This window comes from Perissodus microlepis, chromosome 13, assembly GCF_051167445.1.
Source record: "Perissodus microlepis isolate ML-2025 ecotype Zambia chromosome 13, ASM5116744v1, whole genome shotgun sequence".
Lineage (NCBI taxonomy): Eukaryota > Metazoa > Chordata > Actinopteri > Cichliformes > Cichlidae > Perissodus > Perissodus microlepis.
In genome coordinates, this window is record NC_140473.1 from 17686747 (window position 1) to 17705808 (window position 19062).

At 39.2% G+C, this 19062-nt stretch overlaps 3 protein-coding genes across 3 annotated transcripts; 2 read left to right on the top strand and 1 right to left on the bottom strand.

Annotated features, from left to right (window-relative positions):
* Window positions 1-2870: 2870 nt before the first annotated feature.
* comtd1a (catechol-O-methyltransferase domain containing 1a) lies at window positions 2871-7187 on the top strand. Its single transcript, XM_084949649.1, has 7 exons — window positions 2871-2996; window positions 3083-3201; window positions 5547-5652; window positions 6125-6243; window positions 6549-6603; window positions 6695-6828; window positions 6944-7187. Exons 1-7 carry the CDS (start codon window positions 2942-2944, stop codon window positions 7094-7096), a joined length of 741 nt encoding a protein of 246 aa, XP_084805775.1. The 5' UTR covers window positions 2871-2941; the 3' UTR covers window positions 7097-7187.
* Window positions 7188-9361: 2174 nt separating this feature from the next.
* On the top strand, window positions 9362-12835 carry LOC146375001 (neurofilament light polypeptide). The gene is made up of 3 exons (XM_084948055.1): window positions 9362-10434; window positions 10516-10640; window positions 11051-12835. The coding sequence occupies exons 1-3, from the start codon at window positions 9511-9513 to the stop codon at window positions 12270-12272; spliced, it is 2271 nt and encodes a 756-aa protein (XP_084804181.1). The 5' UTR covers window positions 9362-9510; the 3' UTR covers window positions 12273-12835.
* A 1292-nt stretch (window positions 12836-14127) lies between these two features.
* Window positions 14128-19017, bottom strand: vdac2 (voltage-dependent anion channel 2). The gene is made up of 9 exons (XM_084948058.1): window positions 18890-19017; window positions 17815-17886; window positions 17668-17717; window positions 17383-17535; window positions 17064-17116; window positions 16236-16463; window positions 15879-16029; window positions 15719-15776; window positions 14128-14794 (listed from the first exon to the last, which is right to left on the bottom strand). Exons 2-9 carry the CDS (start codon window positions 17879-17881, stop codon window positions 14703-14705), a joined length of 852 nt encoding a protein of 283 aa, XP_084804184.1. The 5' UTR covers window positions 17882-17886; window positions 18890-19017; the 3' UTR covers window positions 14128-14702.
* Window positions 19018-19062: the final 45 nt, after the last annotated feature.

Consider the following 19062-nt stretch of genomic DNA (forward strand, 5'->3'; position numbering starts at 1 on the left):
TTGTAGGTTCAGTTTTTCTTTTTTCAAGTCTGTCTTAATGTAATAGTCCCAAATGACAAAATGAATGATATTTCTCTGCAGTCAGTTCTGCTTCCCATACTGTTTGTGAAGTCATCTCTCTCCAGCATGGATAACACTGTAAGGAGAATTCACCATTCTTGTGCTTTCTGAGCTACTGTGCATTCAGCGGTTCAATTCAAAGAATGAGTGGGGAACAAAAGGTGGAGCAGCAAACAGCAAGTAAACAATAAACACTGGACAGGTTGGCAAGGCCTGCAACCAAAGAAGAAAACATGCAGTTTCAAATCCAGAGGTACCTGCACACAGAACAAGAGAACATAAGAAAAAGCACAAACTGCATGAGTAAGAAGAGAAAAAGTTAATGGTATGCAATATTGACGTATACAGCAAATGTACTGGGAATTAAAGAGAGAAGAGTAGATCAAAGGGCCATCAGCTCATCACTGGAGGTCTCCCGGGCACCTCTCCCTGTAGAAGCTTATGAAAGAGATGGTTCGCATTCAGCTTTAACTACAAGCTTTATCAGAATAGTTTTAGGCCTATTCTATTGATAGGAAGGCAACAGCAACTCAAATAACCACTCATTACACCCAAAGTAACCAGAAGAGCATCTCTTGATGCACAGCATGTTAAAGCTTGAGGCAGATGGCCTACAGCAGCAGAAGACCACGCCATGTATCGTTTGGATTTTTTGTGACAAGGTTAAAATTTGCTCTTTTTGGACTTCTGGAGAGTCGTCATTGTGTATAGGTACTGCTCCGGATTGTAAAACTTCCCAGCAGCCTACATCAATAGCAGCATAGCAAAGGTATGGAGTCACTTGTCAAGATTGGTTCATTGAAATCAATGATACCTGGCATACCCAGGGATGCCAGGTATCTGTCATCATCCTAAAATTGGAGTATTTGGACAGGAGAGGTCAGGAAAGTGGAGGCGTGAAAGTGACCCAGATGACTCTACAACTTGCTTGTATCCGCCACAAAATTGTTGACTACTGTCAGTACCAACCTTTTATCAAATGTCCCAGAGGAAATATGCACATGCAACTCTGTCATTACTGTTACTGTTGCCTAAATAGGTCTTCGGTGTTTCTGATTGTAATTTGACAATATCATACTGAGCGTGTGGCCCTGTGTTGGCTATTTCCTCAGTGCTATATGTGAGCTCAGCCTTGACTGAACATGGGTTTGATGATTTGCTAGACTTTGCTTAGGTTCCAATTTCACCATTGATTTTTTTTTATATAACTAGAGCATCCTCCCCTGGGCTTTGTCACTGTTACTGGTGTGTGTGTGTGTTTTTTTAACCTATAATGATCACTCTCTATGTAGCTGTGTAACTAAATTAGTAGTGATGTGTACACAGTACATGCTGAGGAGACAAAGACAGCTAATGTCAATTAATATCAATTATAATATCTATCTAAAATACACCAACATTAACAAATTTAAAAATAACCCACTGGTAACATGAGAACAAGTGAGCCTGTGAAAGTAAAGCTGCTAAACTCCTGAATGTACTTCACTTATGAGTCATTTTTAAAACGATAAAAGTGTTGATTCTGCTGTCTAAAGTTACATAAATAGGTTTTCGCCCTATCTTCATTCTTTATTTATTTCACCACTTTTTGACTTCTTGCCCCTGGGTTTCACATACTGGCTTGGTTTTGTTGGACAACTGCCCTTGAATAAACACTGCAGATGGTCTGAATGACCTCAGCTGAAATACTGTAGCCATAATTGCTGACTTGCTCAGCCACCCTTTAAACTGCACTTCTTCCATGATATCTTCCAATACATAAAAATATCAGGACTTAAATTTAACAGGACAGTAAAAGTGGAATTTCTGTGGTTCGATAAGGTTCAGCTCATGCATACCTTTCAACAAGGTTAGAATATAGATCAAGTTTCAGAGGAGCCACATTTTTTTCCCACATCACAATAACTTTAACATTTGGTCTTAACTTTCTCATTATTTTTGTTAATGTCTCTGTTGTGGTGCTCAACATACCCAAATGCCTGTCGGATTAAGCAGGGCAGTACCAGTACATGCATTCAGTACACTACAAAGGAAAACAAAAAAGAAAGCCTCTTTAGCCAGCCTACCACTAGGAGGCAGCATTGCAGGCTAGAAAACATAAGAAAATGCGCTTGAATCTCAATGAAGGATTATTAAGTGTCAGATCACATATCTTCCCAATAAACGGATATGAAATCTTAGAGATAGCTGTCAGAAATAAATTAAATGGCTGATTTTTGATGGCTATATGAAAATGAAAGTCGTGATTTTGATACCTTACATATATTACAGCTTTGCAAATCTGCATCTTGCTTGGGAATGAAGCCGTTTGGTTAAAGTGGCAAAACATAGGATGTTACTCTTCCTCTTACGGTGGCCGCTAGTTGTTTTTATTCAATTGTTTTAGCACATAAATTAACACAGAGGGATAATGGGGAATTAAAGATTCAAGTTTCTAATAGTTGTTCGCATTGTTTATTACACAGTAATAAAGTGCAGATTAATAGATGGAAAATATAAATACAACAGTCTTTCTGTACTATTTTTTAGAGGACTCGCTGTCAACCACGGGTAAATCTCAAAATCATTAAGAAAGATTTGTTAAATAACTAAATAAAATAAACAAATAAATGCAAGTTATTAAAAAATATATTTAAAAGATAGTTGTCCATCTTATGCTTTGTTTTCTGAGTTTCATTCCATCGTGTGTTTTCCTAAATGCATCAACCTTGTGCTATCTTTTGCAGTATCATTACAAATCAATACGTTGAGCGAAACCCTCTTAAAGGTTAACCAAAACAAATACAGGCTGGCAGAAAAAGGCCTGACACAGTGAGAACTGGTAGATTCAAACAAAGAAGCTGCTCTGTGTTTCTTTACGAGAGCCCACAGCAGTAAGATAATGGCTGCAGAGATTAAAGTGCTTTTCTGTGTTGGACTCGCTCTCATACTAACAGGTATGCGATGACTTAAGTAAGGATGTGTGGTTGCAGTTTCTTGGATATCTCTGTTATCTCCATCTGTTTCATATTTTGTTGGTCAGGTGTGGGAAAATCTGCCTTTACTGGGAAAATCCATGGTATAGAGAATGTTGATCCCGTGCTTCAGTATGTAGCTAACAACTCACTGAGGGAGCACCCGGTCCTCACCAAACTCAGACTGGTAAGGTAAACAGACGAGCATAAAGACTGGATGATAACTTCATCACTAATTTCATGATGTTTCTACTGTAACATTTGCCACTTATCTTAGCAAGAAATACGTGACTTTTTTCAGTAAGATGAAACCAACCAAAACCTCTCTTGTTACCTTCACCGTGTTGTTTTTAAATTGCAGTTAATGCAATTTTGTTTCCAGAGTTTAAAAGCATAAATAGTAGATCAGGGGGTGACTCTAAATTTCCCATATGTGTGTTTGTGAATGTCTATGGCTGCCTGTCTCTTTACGACCTGTCCTGGTTTGGCCCGGCCTCTCACCCAGTGTCACCCTCGAGGATAAATAAATGGATATGGCAAATGGATTGATCAGGATTCTCTTGAACACCTTTCACTTAACATGCGCAGTCGTGCTTTGCCAGCATTAATCTACATGCTGAGGCCATCAGCAGGTTATTTAGGTCAGATGTAGGGCGGGTGGTCATTTTATGCTCCAGGCTAAAAAACTAAAGATGATTGTGTCTTTGAAGTTGGGGCATCCAAACTTTAGGTCTCACTGCCATCTGATTCAACAACAGCTAGCACAGAATATTTTTTTAAAAGTACCTGCTTAGAATAAAATGTATTTCCTGCTTTAGTGTAGTTTCTGTTTGAGTCAACTTTTTTATGATCTATTGATACATATATTTAAACAAGGGCAATACAAGTGGAGGAAGACAAAGAAGATAATTAACACAGGATTGAAGCAGTAATAGCTTTGATCACTAGAGGGCAGCATAGTGCAACAAAACCTTACCAAACTGCATGCAACCTTAGTTTCATGCAGTTTAACAACACAATGAGCGTGTTGTCTATTATGTTAGTCAGACATTATATACAGACGGGTAACGTATGAAAGGAAAAGCTAAACCATTATATGTGTGGTAGTGCGCTGATGGAGCCTGGGTATACTATCTCAGAGACAAAGCCAACATGAAGCTGTCTGAAGTTACCACCTTTATCCAGTTATGAAACATTTCAGTCCTTATGGTATGCTCTCTTCCACAATGATAATGCTCAAATTGATGTATGAAGATCTACTGAATGGCTTGTTTGAATGAACTGAAACATGTGCTATAGCCATCGGATATTTTTCAGTTATGTCACAGTTGTTCAGCTGGATTGACATCTGGTGCCTTTGGACAGTCGTGCTCGAAAGCACACTCTGCTGTTATCTTTTTTTTTTTTTTTAAACACCAAATGAAGCAATATCTTTAGGAAGAACTGACTTTCATCCTTCTAGTAAAGTTCCAAAAACTGATGATTCTGTGACTGAAGATTGGTTCATTGAAATCAATGATACCTGGCATACCCAGGGATGCCAGGTATCTGTCATCATCCTAAAATTGGAGTATTTGGACAGGAGAGATCAGGAAAGTGGAGGCGTGAAAGTGACCCAGATGACTCTACAACTTGCTTGTATCCGCCACAAAATTGTTGACTACTGTCAGTACCAACCTTTTATCAAATGTCCCAGAGGAAATATGCACATGCAACTCTGTCATTACTGTTACTGTTGCCTAAATAGGTCTTCGGTGTTTCTGATTGTAATTTGACAATATCATACTGAGCGTGTGGCCCTGTGTTGGCTATTTCCTCAGTGCTATATGTGAGCTCAGCCTTGACTGAACATGGGTTTGATGATTTGCTAGACTTTGCTTAGGTTCCAATTTCACCATTGATTTTTTTTTTTTATAACTAGAGCATCCTCCCCTGGGCTTTGTCACTGTTACTGGTGTGTGTGTGTGTGTTTTTTTAACCTATAATGATCACTCTCTATGTAGCTGTGTAACTAAATTAGTAGTGATGTGTACACAGTACATGCTGAGGAGACATACAAAGACAGCTAATGTCAATTAATATCAATTATAATATATATATAAAATACACCAACATTAACAAATTTAAAAATAACCCACTGGTAACATGAGAACAAGTGAGCCTGTGAAAGTAAAGCTGCTAAACTCCTGAATGTACTTCACTTATGAGTCATTTTTAAAACGATAAAAGTGTTGATTCTGCTGTCCAAAGTTACATAAATAGGTTTTCGCCCTATCTTCATTCTTTATTTATTTCACCACTTTTTGACTTCTTGCCCCTGGGTTTCACATACTGGCTTGGTTTTGTTGGACAACTGCCCTTGAATAAACACTGCAGATGGTCTGAATGACCTCAGCTGAAATACTGTAGCCATAATTGCTGACTTGCTGAAGTTCCAAAAACTGATGATAAATGTTAAGTATTGAAACTTTATGTTTTTTCTTCTTCTGGTTATTCACCTGGATATTAAATTGCTTTATATTTTCAATTCAGAGAACCCTTGAAGACCAGTGGAGTACAATGATGGTTGCCAGTGATCAAGCCCAACTGATGGCAAATCTCATTAGGCTGATTAATGCCACTAAAGCTATTGAAATTGGTGAGTGAGACCAAAAAGAAAAAGAAAGGCCATTTTAAAAGGCAACAAAAACTACTGTGGAATTAAACTACTTCATAATTATACCAGTGCTGAATGTACTAATTAGTATCAAAGTGCTGATCCCATAATAATAATATTATTAATATTATTAATATAATAATTAAGACATTCTAAGTATTCTTCCAACTTATAATTTAATGCTTGCTTGATTTTTTTGTCTGAAAATGATTTTTTTGTCTTGAACTTTGCTGTCCAATTTTTTTCAACCAGCTTAGTCGCACAACTAAATCACATCTTTTGACTAAATAAAGATTAACTTAGTTTGATCATCTTGAATATAGTGATTTGTTTGGGGGTTTTCAGACTTTGTAAATTTAAATTAGTGACTGGGAATTTTAACCAGGGGAAATCAAATGTTACAAATTCAGTCTTTTTAAAAGGCAGCAAAGTTCTCCTTCAAATTATTATGCAGGGATGTACACTGGGTACAATGCACTGAATATGGCTTTGGCCATGCCAGAAAGTGGACGTGTGGTTGCCTGTGAAATAGAAAGCACCTACATAGACATTGCCAAACCCTTTTTTAAAGAGGTAAGAACAGCACAAGACACTTGCACAACACCACAATTTGGCATTTTGCAAGTTAAGTAAGACTGATTGCTGCTTCTGTCAGAGCTAAATTGTGCAGAAGACAGCATGCTGTACATTCAGACTGTCAGTACATCTTCACAAAACACCGTGGTCTGGACAGTAAAAAGGTGTCTGTTCAGGAAAGTGTGTCACATTAGAAGGCACGGCTGAGCAGGAAAATCAATTCCTTTTTTAGCTTTTGCAAACACTCACTTTAAAAACCCCTGCAGATTTTCTCAATTACTGCTATTTAACGTTTTCCATAGGCGGGAGTCGAAAACAAGATAGATGTTCGGCATCAAATCGCTATGAAGACACTGGGTAAACACTTTCATAAATCTGTGTCTGTTTCTTTCTTTAAAAACAAGCAATTAAACCATAAATACATATATTTATATCTCTGTTTCACCAGATGAACTGATAGCAGCTGGAGAAGCTGGGACATTTGACTTTGTGTTCATCGATGCTGATAAATTTAACTATGACAGATACTATGAAAAGTCTCTAGAGCTGATACAAAAAGGGGGCATTATTGCAATTGACAATGTAAGTCCACTTCACAGAAGCACATTAAAACTCTGTTAGGGAAGTCATGCTGCAGTATTGACAATGGGGAGGTGTGCAGCATGTTTTTACAGCTCTGTTGTTGTTGTATTTGAAGGTGCTGTGGAATGGAAAGGTTGTGAATCCTGCTCCCAGTGACTTGACCTCACAAGGTCTAGATGCACTCAATAAGAAGCTACACAAGGACCAGAGGATTGAACTGAGCATGCTCACTGTGGGGGATGGGCTGACTATTGCTATTAAACGCTAACATCTCTAGTTATAGGTCAGACATATTTTTTCAGTGCATCAGTTCTGATATCAAATAAAAGCACATAAATTCTTTATATTGAGTCTTTTGTTGGTGTATTTAACATCAAATTAAGTGTTATATTTTTTTCAGTCTTTACTGTCTCCATGTGTTTTATAAGATAAAATGCCCACGTTATGGTGCTGACATTTCAACATTAATTTCCAGTGGAAAGACGAAAACTACGTCATTGATAATTGTTTTGTGCTTTTAGTTGCATAAGTTTTTTGTTTTTTTAAATTTGACTATACAGAGTAGAGTGCACTGGTATCAAGTATTGCAATTTTGCCTTTGTATAGCACCACATTGGATTTCAAAAGCAGCAATCATCATGTGATTGAAGTGCAGAGATAGGAAACTAGGTGAGAATAGGTCTGCAATTGATTCCATTTTCATGGAATGATGTCTCATTGCAGTCTGATATGCAGCTGGTGAAAGTGAAGCAGAAAAAAGGGAACAGAGCTCAATCAGCAATCAGAATATTTAAGTGGCCAAAACAACACTTTGGTGTGTTCTTCTAAAGAATGCATAGACTGGTGAGCAAAAGGTCAGAGGTAACCAGATTCTGTTGACATATGAAACTCAGATCAACATTTACTGAAGCAATGCAGAAGAGGGAGAAGGAAAAAAATGGCTCATAAATAAAACCTCATCATCTGGGGCTTAGTCGGGTATCACTACCAACAACTGAACATGACCGCAGAGCTTACTATGGCAATAACCTCATAGTGAAGTTCACAGGTGACACAGCAGTGTTGGTGCTCGTCATCACCACAGGCAGAAGGTAGACAGACTTGGGCTGTGGTGTAAGGAGAACAACCTAATTTTAAACATCAACTAAACTAAGGGATGATTGCTAAATTCGACAGATATTAAACTATCTCTACATCAGTGGCGTGGTTATGGAGTTTCGAGCTTCAAATACCTGGGAATACACCTCAACAACACCCTTACCTGGCGTGAACACAACATCATCGATTGCTGTATTTCTTGAGGAAGCCCTAGGCAGTGGGGCTGAACTCCAACACCCTCAGTTCCTGCTACAGGTGTGTTGTGGAGAGCAAACTGACTGCCTGCATCTCTGTGTGGAACTGCAGCTGCACTGTGGCAGAGAAGCAGGCACTGCAGCGGGTGGTTAAAGATGCACAGAGGACCATCAGATGTAGCTTACTTCCCCTCTCACACATTTACCCAGCAGATACAAGGACAGAGCAACCTGCACCATGAGAGAATCCACCCACCTTGCACTGTTTCCCAATCCCCTCAGGCTGGAGGCTGCGCAGCATCAAGTCGAGGTCCACCAGGGTGATGAACAGCTTTTGTTCCCAGATGCTGTGAGACTGCTGAACTGTACCCAACCGCCACGCCTCTGAATACACACAATTTGCATTCTGTATTTTTAATGGACTTAATAAACTTTTAATGGAATTAATAGGTCATTTATTCATTTAAAAGTGTTTTATTTATGTTAGTATTATTCTTTAATTACATTTATATATATATTTTTTTAGCTTGACATTATATTTTAATTAGGTCGTTACTTATTCTAATCATTATGAGCACTGAGACCTCAGTAACTTCATCTCATCCTGTCTTATTTCTCCATGATGGATGACAATAAAGAACTTTGAACCTTGACCTGCATCACTGGCCTTTATTCATGATGTAACTGCTGACAGACGTCACAGGATGAATTCTGAAGCATGCAAGACTTCACTTTCTCCTGAGATTCAGTCAAATGATGAAAACCAAATGGGATAGTGCTTCACAGTACAAATGGCTAATGACCCAAAACATACTGAGAAAGCAATCCAAGGGTGTTACCTGGCAAAGAAATGAAATGTTGTCGAATGGCTGAATTAGTTACCTGACCTCAGTGCAAACGAACATGTCTCTCACTCTTTGAAGACAAACAATCAGCAGCTGAAGGCAGCAGAAGGCAGCTGCTTGTAAAGCATCTCAAAAGATAAAACAGAATTTGAGGGTGGAGGGTAGGGAGAAAGGTACATGTAGTTAATTGCTGGAAATATTAAAAATATTCCTAAAATTCATACTAATTAATTACACCAATCTGAATCTGTCCGATTACTTTATGAAAACAGGAGAATAGGTACATACAACGACGCTGTACAGATTGTTATAATGTTGTTGTTGTTGTTGATGATGATGATGATGTTGATGATGTTGAATAGTCATGTTACCGGCGTCACATGCTTAAAATGTGGTGTAAGCGCTGATCAGCTATTAGCTGATGCTACACCCTCTCAGCACCGTGGGCAGCTCCATTCTGCATACCTAGCATATGGCGACGGTTATAAAAACCCTCGTGGAGCCTCTCTTTACTGCACCTTTACAGCGCCGACACGATTCACAGCATGGATAACAGACTCTGCAACGCACACAGAATCGCAAAAGAGCTCGATTCACAACAAAAAGCTAGACATTTGCGACCGGATAGCGGTGTCGCCATCAGGGGGACGAACTGGACCAACCCGGTAAATGTACATGTAAAGTTTAATGACAAAGAAGTGATGCAGGGCTTGAATGATCGGCTGGCGGGATTCATAGAGAAGGTGCACCAGCTGGAACACAAGAACCACGAGCTGGAGAGAGAAATCGAAGAGATACGAGGCAAAGCAAAGCCCGCATCTTGTTTAGAGGAGGAGTATGGAGAAGAAGTCGGGAAGATGAGACAGCTGGTTCAGGAAATTGCACATCAGAAACATCAGATTGATATTGAGCATCAGAATTTAGAGGAAGAGCTTTCCACCTTGAGACGGCAATGTGAACAAGAGGTTCGTAGCAGATCCGATACTGAGAGTAAAATCATGGTCCTGAAGAAGGACGTCAGCGACGCGTATCAGGCTAAACTACACCTGGACAAGAAAGCGCAGTCCCTCGTAGATGAAATCCACTTCCTGAAGAACAACCATGAGGCCCAGGTGGCAGAGATATTGGACCAAATCCAGGGAGCGCAAGTAACTGTGAAAGACCACGAATTTGGACACCCTGGCGTCACTGCGGCACTCCGAGACATCAGGGCACAGCTGGAAGGTCACAGCGCGTCTGACATTCAGCAGATAGGAGAAACTTTCCGATCTCAGATTGCAAGATTAACGGAGGTAGTTGACACCAAGAGAAAGGCTTTAAAAGCGAGCCAGCAAGAGATTCAGCAGTACAGGAAGAGCTTGCAGGCCAAAAACATCGAGTTGGATTGCGCTAAAGGTACCAGAGAAGCGTTGGAGAAGCAACTTCATGACGTCGAGGATCGCCACATGGAGGAAATTATTCACTATCGGGTAAAGTGGTTTTCATGTTATAATTAAGCCGTGCGCATTGTTTATATGCTCACTTAACAAATGTTATCTTTTCTGCCCTAGAACACAATCAAAGAACTTGAAAATGAGCTCATTAGTTGCAAATTCGACATGTCTGGTTATCTGCGGGAGTATCAGGATCTGTTGAATGTGAAGATGGCTTTGGATGTGGAGATACTGTCTTACAGGTATTATTATCACGGTGGCTAACTTTTGTCTTCTATGGGAAAGAGATTATTTATGTATTCCATAGACTTCCACATAGATCCCACTTTTCAGACTCTTAGATTAAAGCAGCTCATAGTGCTTTGATCATGCACTAAGAGCCCTGCATTTATCTAGACTGAAGCTAACTTCATTGTCCCGGGAAATCAATGACTGTGCAGTGCTGTGGAAATGATGTTACTGCAACAGTCAGTTGGTAATGTAATGAGAACAGTTCTTTTAAGGGTCTAGATGGAGAACATTACATTACAGTGACTATGTCATGTATGAGGTCAGCCTTTGGTAAACTTTAGGTGAAATGTATGTCAGGTGTTTGATGACATTTAAAAGACAACCAACACTTAACATAAGATTTGTCTTTCTTGTCCTGCAGGAAACTTCTCTGTGGCGAGGAGGCTCGGCTATCCACAGAGTCAGACACACACATCTCTTTGCCCTATATCTACCATCAGTCCCCTATTTACACGCTCCCTTGCCATAACCGACCGGGAGGCCCACGCAGGCGAGCAGAGCCCCACTACAAGTTTGTAGAGGAAATCATAACAGAGACCACCAGGGAAATTGAGATGTCAGAATTTGAGGATACAGGCTCAGAAGAGGGAAATAATGAGCAGGGATGTTCCAAAAGTGAGAGAGGGAGCGGTAAGAAAGAGAATGATAGCAAAGATACGAGAGAGAGAGAAGGTGACCAGATATCTGACAGTCAGCAGAATCAAGTATCAGTGGTAAATGAAGAGAATGGAAGTGATGGTGGGGGTAAAGAGAGTCCTGATCAGGATGAAGGTGGTGAAAAGGGTTATAAAAATAAAGAAGGGTCACAGGAGACTGAAGTGGCTGAGAATGAAGAAGAGAACAGCATAGATAAAGTTGCACAAAGGGAAGATTTATTGGGTGAAAGCTTTGTTGTTGAAGAGCTTGAGCATCAAGAAAAAGCTGAAAGCACAGAAAAGGTGGAGATGACAACAGTTACAGTGGAAAAGGCTCAGACAGAGCTTTCTGTTAAACTTTATGATAAACTCCAAGTTAATACTGAGAACAAATCTGAGGCATGTGATCAAGGACATGGTGAGGAAATAAGTTTGACCTCAGCTCTTGCAAATAAGTCTGTTGGCGAAATCTCTGTTCATGAGTCTGAACAATCAGAAAAAACTCAAGAGCTAGGCAACGCTATTCAGGTTCAGGATAAGGTTAATCTTAATTCTGAAACAGATGAGAAGGCCACAGGTTTGACTGCTCAATCAAATTCACATACAGCACTTGTGAATGAGAGAAAGGAACATGCTGATACAGAGCCAAAGGAAAGCAGCAAATCTGATGCTGCAGCTGAGCACAAAGTAGCAAAAAGCATTCAAGATACAAGTAATGATAGCAATAAAGACCAAGAGAAAGAATCATCTCTTACATCTAATGTAAAAAGTCTTCCTAAAGTGGAAAGTCTACAAGCAAATGCTGGGGATATAATTCAAACGGTTCAATCTGCAGTGCCAAAGGAAAAAACAACCTTAACTGCAGAAATCAATGAGTTTCATCAGGGGGCAGCAGACAGAAACCAAGCACAGCAACCAAAGGGGTCTGATGACTCCGATCGTAAATGATCCTTAAGGTAATACTTGGAAGGTGGACAGTGTAAAGTCAGAGAAACACAAGGGCAATAAAACCAAAACAGGGTTATGGAAGATGTGAAGAATGCTTCCATTTAATGAGACAGCAGTTTAAACAGGCAAATATCAGGCAAACAAAAAGAGAATGGCTTATCTAATTCAAGCATGAAGCAGAGTCAAGCAAAGAGAACAAATCTCAAGGCTGCAACTTCTTTTCCAACACAGAGAACACAATTTCTCTAACGTTTGCTGGAGTCTTGCCTCTAAACCTTAAATCAGCTTGTGATGTATCAAAAAATCCCTTTGAATCACAACAAAACATGTATGAATGTAAAATGAAAGCTGCCTTTAATTTATTTTTTTGTCCATCATTATCTGCTTTGGTATGTGCTGACAAATAAATGTGAGATTAAAAGATCCTCTGATTCTTACTGTGAATGGAGCTGTTATATTTATGAAACAGCTAGCTCGTAACATACATACTGTTTACACTGATTGCTACTGTGATGCTCTAAACATATTAAACGCTTCTAATAAAGCTACTGCACTTACTTTGATTTTGAATGCATAAATGTGACATTCCTTTTAAGCCTATACCTAAAGAATTAAACCTGCTAGTACAATTAGGAGGCATATCACATGAAATCAGCTGTATTTTCATTTTAAAACCTATCTTTTTAAATTATTAAAAATAAGTTGTATTTATTTTTTGCATTTTACACAAAATCCCAACTTTTTGGAAAGGAAAGGAGTTGTAGGCTTCCATGAGGATTGATTCTCTCATGTCGTGCTGTTGCTTGTTCGTTAGTTTATTGATTGTTCAACGGTGTCCACTCTGTGCTCAACATCTGTTTTTGATATTTTATACCATATCATTCTCTACTGGACTTGATATTTCCAGAACTTTCCCCCCCATTTCCGTCTACTAAATATATCAGATGAATGTGGGTTTGACAGTAAAATCATCTATCATCCTTCCCAAAATATCACTTAAAAGACTCTGAATAACTAAGCAACACACATACACACACAAAAAAAACCCTCAAGTGGCATGCTAGCCCAACTTCAATCACCTTCACAAGACTTGAAGCAGTTGATGGTCCTCATTAAATCCGACAACCTTAGATGGCTGAAGGGTGAATGGCATAAAGTGCTTTAATTTTGGTGTTCAAAGCACACAGAAGACTCAAGGAAGTTGAGACTGCTGTCTGTGCTGCAAAAACACTGTCTGATTACAGAATTACTAAATTACCTTTCTTGCAATATATTTGAACTATTTTTTCCTGCTCTGTCAGAACAACTTTAATTCGACAGAGGCTTAACAGTTTAAGTTTCTTAAAATATTTTTGCCTCATTTAAGAGGTATTCACACGTCAGATAAGCAAGCAAATTTAACTGAGTTAAGAGACCCTGATCCTCTTTCAAAGTTTAATATTAACCAGTTAATAAATATGGTATGGTTAGTGGTAATCTACTATCGAATACTAGAGTACATTTGTGGAGTTCAAAGACTTTATTGAAAATTAATACACACACACAGAAGGACCTTCCAGTGGGCTCTTTGCTCTGAGTAGGGAAGCACTTTTGAGGGTGTACACGTGCAACTTCAAGTGAGAACTTTTGTTCTAGAGATTGACAGTTTGGCATTACTAAGAACATCAATGATGCGTCTCCCAGATCTGTTAGAACAGAAACAAAAGCTTGTTCCCGTTTGTTTGGCCTTGTACACAGGTGTCTTTCAAACTTGCAGTTCCAACTTTAAGCAACCCCCCAAACTATCAAGTTTTAGGGAAGGTAACATGTGCAGCTTTAACAGGACATGAAAAACTGCAATGGACAAAGCAAAACAAAACATCACAGGGATTTATTTTGTCCTTATGTGCATCGACAGGTAGGTTTCGACCACATTTAAATATTAGCAGAAAAAAAAAAAAAAAAAGTAGTGTACTAGTGTACTTAACAAGGTTGCAAATAACTGGATGACAAAGGAATATCAGATGGTCATGAGTGTGAATTCAGAGCAAGTATGACAATGCTCCCCACAGATCAATGTATTGATGTTTACACATTAAAAAAAAAATAAAGAGGAGTGTCTTGGATTATCACAATAAAGCCACACAGAATTGATGACAAAGTGATTGTATTTATCGGATTATTATGGCAGTGCTGGACAGGAACAATGACATGATTTATAAATATTATGCCAAGAACTGTCTCTTGAACAGATGCAACTACAAAGTAAAAAGCAACAAAAGATAAAATGTACCACTGACAGAAGCACCAACTTGAAGTGGTACTCAAGAGTTTGTTGCAGTAGCCTTTAAACCATTCTCTCCAAGATATCCCCTTGCTGGCTTGAGTTGGACATGACATTTAAGGCCAGGTTCTTCTGATATTCCCTAGTCCTTCCAGTATGAGGAAAGCTTAGGCTTCCAGTTCCAAGCCAAGACCCAGCTTGTGGCCTCCTGCGTTGATGTTCTTTCCGTCGACCAGACCAGAAAGGGTGAGTTTCACACCTGCACACAAGATGAACTCACATTAACCGTTACAACATTCCTTGCTTAAATCACATTCTGATACTTGTGAGAAAAACGTAGGCGGTTAAGTGTTTCTATAAATGTCTCTGTTATAGGTCAGTTTAGGGCTGTGCGATATGACCAAAATCTCATATCCCGATATAAGAATTCTATCGTCCTGATAACGATATAAATCACACAAATGTAACATTTTCTGTAAATTCTGTGAATCTCGGGCAGCTCGACTTGCGGGAAGTGTTTCCAGCTGCGCGTCATGTAGCTGGAGTCGAGTGTTTTAACAGATGCATAAAACTATACATTTTTAGACATAAGTTGTAACAGCCGCCGTTTTCTTTGTGAGTATTTATTACACGGCGTGCTGCGGGGAAAAGCCTGTTCTAACGTTTGAGTCTAAGGTTTATTTTTTAGCACCTGGCGGCTCTTTTTTACTTCTCTTTTAACAGGATCTTGAGCTTTATTGTGAAAGGTTTATGTGGAACATAAACAAGCGGACACGCGATGGTGTTACTGTCGTTGTTGCTAACGACGACGCATAAAAACAGGCGCTTGTCCGTCCGTAGTGTGGTTATATCAAATATAAGAGAGAGAACTTTAAGAAATTAATATAGCCACTACAGTGACGATCAAAACAATGAAAAAATATTGCCGTAAACTGTTTATTTTGCGACACCACGAAACAAACAATAGCGTAAAGTGAAACGATAGACGTTTTTCTATCGTCATCCGATATATATCGTTATATCGAACAGCCCTAGGTCAATTCATTTATTATATATAGATCAACAAGTCTAAACTTCTGTGTGGAACAGCGTTAGATTAAAGGATACAAGAGTAATACGTGTCGTAAGAATAGATGTTAATTAACTTTTCAGCAGTTGATGAACCTGTAGAAAAGCAACTCACCTGGTCTAAGGGTTTGGGTGTACCCAACACCAACAAGACTATTGTTGTTCACTTTAGCCTAAAGGGTGGGGGAGGGGAAAAAAAAGTATTTAAGAGTCAGTGTAAGACAATCACTTTTCCTTTTCCACGTTATTCTGAAACCCTATGCTCAACTACTTACACTGATGGAGGCATCGTTGTCCAGCTGGTATTTGGCTGCAATACCAAAGCGTGTGCTGTTGCTGCCAGCAGTCCATGCCAGGTTGACTGCAGTCTCCAGATTGTCGCTCACCTTCTGGTAGATGGAGCCACCAAACTCAGCACCGTCATTGCTTCAAAGATCATAACACAGATTTTAGGCAACAAGAATCCAAATATGGGATTTCTTAAGAAAGTGTCAATTGACTATAACTCATATGCTTCCAATTTCTCAGAGTTAGGCAGCAGTTTTGGAACTATTTTGAAATTATTTATTATAAATTTGGGGAAAACATTTTAAAATTAAAATCCAAATGAGTAAAACATGATCTCTCCTTACACATTGGTATGCAGTTGGAAGTCTCCCGTCTTGTAGCCAATGGCAAAGTTGTTGCGGGCCATTTTTGATTTGGCGGTATCAAAGCTCATCTGGTAACCAGCGAGCCATCCCTCGTATCCAATGACAGCAGCTCCGTGGATGGTGGGGCCAGCAAAGTCAAAGTCAACATCGCAGCCCAAGTTGACGTACTCACGCTTGTAGGCAGCCTTAACTTTGCCGCTCTTCTTGCTGTTGATGAGAAAAAAGTCAGTTTTGTAAAACTCAAATAAAAACTTTTAAATCAAGTCCAGCTGAGAGGTTACATTTCTCATAGTATAATAATGAAAACCCATTTGTCTCAGCAGTGGTGTTTAGTTTTAGCATGACACCGTAGCTGTAAACATGCTGTCTCCATGTAGCCACGTAACTCCACCCTCACTATGAAAGATGACACACTTCCTCTGGGCCATGTGCCCTTTCCTCATGTGATTTATATACTCCAGAAAGAAAGCTTACTTGTTGTTGCCTCACCATATGAGCAGCATAGTAAAGTCCAACATATTTCTTCTAATGAAGTTCAACTAACTGCTAAAGCACATTTAAGTAAAAAGTAAAGTAAAAATAACTAAATAGGAATGACTGAGAGCCGGTCTCTGTAATGGCTTTTTAAAAAGACTACCTCCATACTCTGATTAAGGTCACATGGCCAGCAACAACAACTCTCAGAAGGACATGGAGCAAAGATCTGGCTCCTATAATTACTAGTCTAAAGAAACGATGGTCATAACAAGATTCATTCATTAAGATTTCAATAAGAACTCACAGAAATTTTCATTTGATTCATCTTACCCGGTGTTTGGTGAGAAGGTTGTGTCAAAAGTCAACTTCAGTCCTTTGGCAATCTGTAAGAAACAATAATAAATCACTAATGAATGCTGTGTGGTCATCTTTAGTATATACACACATATATATATATACACACACACACATATATATACACACACATATATATATATACACACACACACACATATATATATATATATATATATATATATATATATATATATATATATATATATATATATATATACACACATACACACACATATACATATGCTTTTCTGTGACATGTTGTTAAATAACAGCAAATGAATACATTCCTAACCTGATCTTCAACGGTGATCTCTGTTCCCAAGGTGTTGTCGGTATTCCACTTCTCAGTGAAGGTCAGGCCATATTCTGACCGCTTGTATTTAGTTTCCAGACTTCCCACGACTTTGCTGGTATCAGTGTTGGAGGAACCAGATGTTTTGAATTCCTGTAAGAGGCAATTTTAGAAAAAATGCCAACAACAGGCATAAGGACAAATTGCTTTGGCATCAAATTACCATAAGGCTGCGCTCTTATTGCAGTTTTTGCCTCACAAATAAAATGACGAAAGAAATCTTACCACTCCGCTGGCTGACTTTGTCTTGACATCAAGCTTCACCTGGCCAAATCCTTAAGGAAAGACACATTGATTTTTTTTTTCAAATTATTTTAAAGCTTTCCTACAATTTTAACACATTGGCCAAACCTTAAAAAAATCAAATCATACCATAGCCTTTGTTGAAGATGTCCTTGGCAGACTTGCCCAGGTCAGCATATGAAGGAGGCACAGCCATTGTATCTGTGGACAGAATTAACATACTGTGGTAAAATTATCTTAATTTTTAATAAAAGAAGCTCCTTTCTGCTTGCTTTTTCACAAGTGGTCACAGTGGGTAGCTGTACTTGTGTCTGTTTATGATGTGAATGGAAACTGTACATGAATATAATAGGTAGACGTTGCTTTCACATTTTATCCCATCAAAGTGTGAAATACTGTCAGAGTCTGGAGGACATCTTCAGCATAATAATCTACTCTTTCTAAAGTTTTGACATCTGTAATGAAAACTAAGAAAACTTGAGGAGTTATAACCATTTCACCATCCCGCTGATGACCTGATGAGCAATGTACACTGCAGCAAAGTCAAACTTGTACTACTGTACTCGTCAGAATACAGTCTACAACTCTATGGTGAAAGCAGCCTGTCTGGCTGATAAGAGGCAGGTATCAGTATTCAGCATTGTCAAATCTCTTTCACAATCACTACGTTAGTTTCACTTTCCGGTTAACATAATTGCGTCAGGTAGACTTAACTGTGTGACAGGCGACAGGCAAGGTTATGACGTTAGGAGCCATTTTGAGGCACTTGGGAACTTCGCTCGGGCCTGGCTCTAATTAAACTACTCCTCCGCATTAACTGACAGTCACAGCTAGGCGTGGCGAGGTACATGCCTGTTCCTATTAGGGAGATGTGTTACTTAAAATGATCGTTCGCTCAAGGAGTCCTCTAGTAGCATGGATAACCAACCATTCTACGTAGTGAATAACCAAAGCATAGCTAATGTTAAAGTTGTGAATGTTTTCCTAAAGTGCTTTTAAGCCACACATCTTACATTTTAGCAGCATTAAGCGCATAACAGCAAAACTGGCCAGTATTCCACGCGACATGTGTCAGGCGCAGCTAAAGCTAGCAGCTAACTTTGCTAGCCTGGAGAGTGCCGGTGTGTGTCAAGCGCTTCACAACTGATTAATCCATGCTGTGAAGAAGAATAACATCGTAAGCCTAAATTAAGGAGTCTCTTACCAGTGGAAGATGATGCTAGCGGCGTAGGAAAGTGGTTTTTATTACAAATATTCCTCACAACACAAAACCGAGGAAGGCGTCACCGGTTGGAGGGCGAGCTGAAGGAGACTTACTGCAACCAAATCCTGACCTATCACGTCGTAGCTCAGGACCCCAGGCAGCCACAAGGATGC